The sequence below is a fragment of the Monoraphidium neglectum genome (assembly GCF_000611645.1).
Source record: "Monoraphidium neglectum strain SAG 48.87 unplaced genomic scaffold scaffold01028, whole genome shotgun sequence".
NCBI lineage: Eukaryota > Viridiplantae > Chlorophyta > Chlorophyceae > Sphaeropleales > Selenastraceae > Monoraphidium > Monoraphidium neglectum.
The window spans coordinates 14,596-17,526 of NW_014012600.1; the positions used below are offsets into that span (position 1 = coordinate 14,596).

Genomic DNA, 2,931 nt, shown 5'->3' on the forward strand with positions numbered 1-2,931 from the left:
GGTAAGTGGGCGTGACAACGGCAGCCTGCTCAACTGTTGATCAGCATGAATGGGAGCCCAGAGGCCGCCCCAGGGCCTGGTTTGCTGCAACCTGCTGGCGGTAGCCCGAGGAAACCACTGGTGCTGCGTACATCGCAACCTGCATCTGCTGAGCAAAATTGCTGGGGCGCCGTGCCCAGAAACGAAGCGACACCACCGCACACCCAGAGTATATCTGGGCCCGACATGAAAAATGGGTGCCAGACCCCAGTAGGGCGGGGAGCAATGGCGCCTGCGGCAGCCCATGAGAGACATGGAGCCGCATCAACTTGATTGCAGTGGTGTAGTCTGGATCCCTAAAAGTCCTCCTCGGTTGTGAACACAAAGTCTTTAAAGCCGCAGCCTATCAAGTTAACCCCTGCTTGGTCGGCGTCGTCGCCACCTGCCGCACGTGCAACTGCCTTTGCGCAGACCGCGCGCGCTGACGCCATGACACCCGCCTTCTGGTAGTCCCCAACCCGGCGCTCAAAGAAGTTGGCCTTGTGCGGGGTCAAGGGGTTGGGGCAAAGGACAGGGGCGACGCATCGTGAGCCGGGGATGCTGCTCGTTGACATCGCGTGCGGCCTCCTCGGCTCATCGGCGCAACCCCGCTCACCGTGCTGCGCTCCCTTCCTAGAGGCGCTGCGCCAACTCTGTCCCTGCCCCTCCCCCCTCTCAAGCTGCTCTTGTCAAGCACTCGCCGCTGAGCGCTCACCCCAAACCCTCACATCATCAAATACACACGACAACAATACATACAACCAAGCAAACCCCATTCAGCATCACGCCAATCGTGCCACATCAGCCCCAGCCATGGCCCCCACCTTGCCCTGCAGGCTGATCATCTCCATCCAGTCAAAGGGGTTGAGCGCGCCATACAGCTTGGAGTAGCCCAGGGCCACCAGCAGCCTGCGGGGGGGGGGCGGGGGGGCGTGTACGAATGTGAGAAGCTGACAGGCACCTGCTGCGAGCCCAACACTGCACTCAACATAAGGCCACAACATCCACGCACAGTTTTTGTGCAGAAACTACACGATCAACGTGGGCACCCGTGGTCTTGAGATACTCTCCGGGCCCCACGCCTTTGACATGAAATGGGCACAAGGTTGGGTACGGTGCGGCAATGCGATGCAGCACCGCGTTGCCCCAAGTGCTGCTGCACCACCACACACGCACAACCAAGGGCGCATGCACACACAACACCCCCCACCTTCCTTCTCACATGCACACACACTCTCTCTCGCGCGCGCACGCACTCACCCACCCATCCACCAACCTCATGCGTAACACACCCACCCACCCAGACATGCACGCAATGAAACGAAAGCACGCACGCACGCCCACCTGTCCGCCACGAACTCCACGTACTGCCCCATGAGCCGCAGGTTCATGCCTATGAGGTCCACGCGCAGCGCCTCCGCCACAAAGGCCTCCTCCAGCTCCACGGCCTCGCGCACTATGGCGTGGGCCGTGGCCTCGTCCAGGGGGTGCTGCAGCTGGCTGTTGAGGGGGTCGAGGGGGGATGAGCGGGGGGTTGGTGGGGGGTGAGCGGGTGTTAGGATGGCTCAGGGGGTGCAGGGTGGGGCTGTGGGAGTGGGAGCAGGTGAGGATCACGGGTCCACTATGAAGCAGAGGGCGCTGAATTGATGCTTGCAGCAGCTGCGAGAATCGCAGACTTGGGGCGAGAAACACAACGTCTGCGTTAAGACGCAGCGGTACGCCCCACTCGCGCGGGCTGCTGCGCTGCATCACAGCATGCCTCACGCGCTGCCGCCGCAGACGGTGCCCACCTGTACAGGAGGCAGGCAAAGTCTGTGTGCAGCCCCTCGTCCCGGCTGATGAGCTCGTTGCTGAACGTGAGCCCTGGCATGAGGCCACGCTTCTTGATCCAAAATATGGCGCAGAAGCTGCCGCTGAAGTGGATGCCCTCGACGCACGCAAACGCCAGCAGCCGCTGCGCAAAGGGCGCCCCGCTGCCGCCCCAGCGCAGCGCCCAGGCGGCTTTGCGGCCGATGACAGGGACCGTGTGTATGGCGCGCAGCAGGGAGGCGCGCTCTGTGGGGTCCCTGACGTACGACTGCAGCAGCAGGCTGTACATCTCTGGGGTGGGCACAGGGCGAGGGTGGGGTGGGGTGGGGGATGCGGGGTGTCAGCGAAGGTTGGGTTGGCGGTTATGGCCGCAGTGTCACACCAGAGCAGCCTCAGCAGGGCACCCAGCCCAGGTGTTCATGTCATGTTGTGGCAGCTTGTTCCAGCAGCGTGCTGCAGAAACAAGGCGCATCGATCAACGTGATGGCCGGCTGCCTTTCGGGCTTACCGCTGTGTATGTTCTCAATGGCAATCTGGAAGCCGTAGAACGCGCGCGCCTCGGGGGACTGGATCTCTGGGTTGGGCGGTTGGCGGGGGGGTTGAGGGGGATTTGGGGGGAGCGGTGCTCGTGGGTGCCAATATACACCAAACAGTAGGCTGCCAGGCTTGCCCAGACCCCAAGCCCACAAAGTTGGTTGACAGCTCAGCCGCCACGCTGCAACTGCCGGTCCTTGACCCTTCCTGCAGCGCTTCCTCCATTCCCCATCCTGCCCGCCCTCCAATGCCAGCCCCCTTGCCGCGGCCGCCGCACCCGTCATGAAGTTTGCCGCGAGGTTCTCCAGCACGATGCCGTCTGAGGCCGCGAAGAACGCGAGGACGGTCTTGACAAACCTCTGCTCCGCGGCACTAAGCCGCGCCCAGTCCCTGGCGTCATGGCTGAGGTCCACCTCGTCCACAGTCCAGAAGCTGGCCAGCGCCTGCTTGTACATCTCCCAGACGGCAGGGTACCTGGGCGTGCGTGTGTGTGTGCATGCGAATGTGTGTGTGTGTGTGTGTGTGTGTGTGTGTGTGTGTGTGTGTGTGTGTGTTTGAGTTTGGGGTGGG

At 62.7% G+C, this 2,931-nt stretch overlaps 1 protein-coding gene across 1 annotated transcript; it reads right to left on the reverse strand.

The window, feature by feature from the left end:
• Positions 1-800: 800 nt before the first annotated feature.
• Positions 801-2,816, reverse strand: MNEG_6375 (ribonucleoside-diphosphate reductase subunit M2; the record flags this gene model as incomplete). Its single annotated transcript, XM_014045154.1, has 5 exons — positions 801-927; positions 1,363-1,518; positions 1,809-2,118; positions 2,336-2,401; positions 2,639-2,816. The coding sequence occupies 5 exons, from the start codon at positions 2,814-2,816 to the stop codon at positions 801-803; spliced, it is 837 nt and encodes a 278-aa protein (XP_013900608.1).
• Between the last annotated feature and the right edge of the window lie 115 nt (positions 2,817-2,931).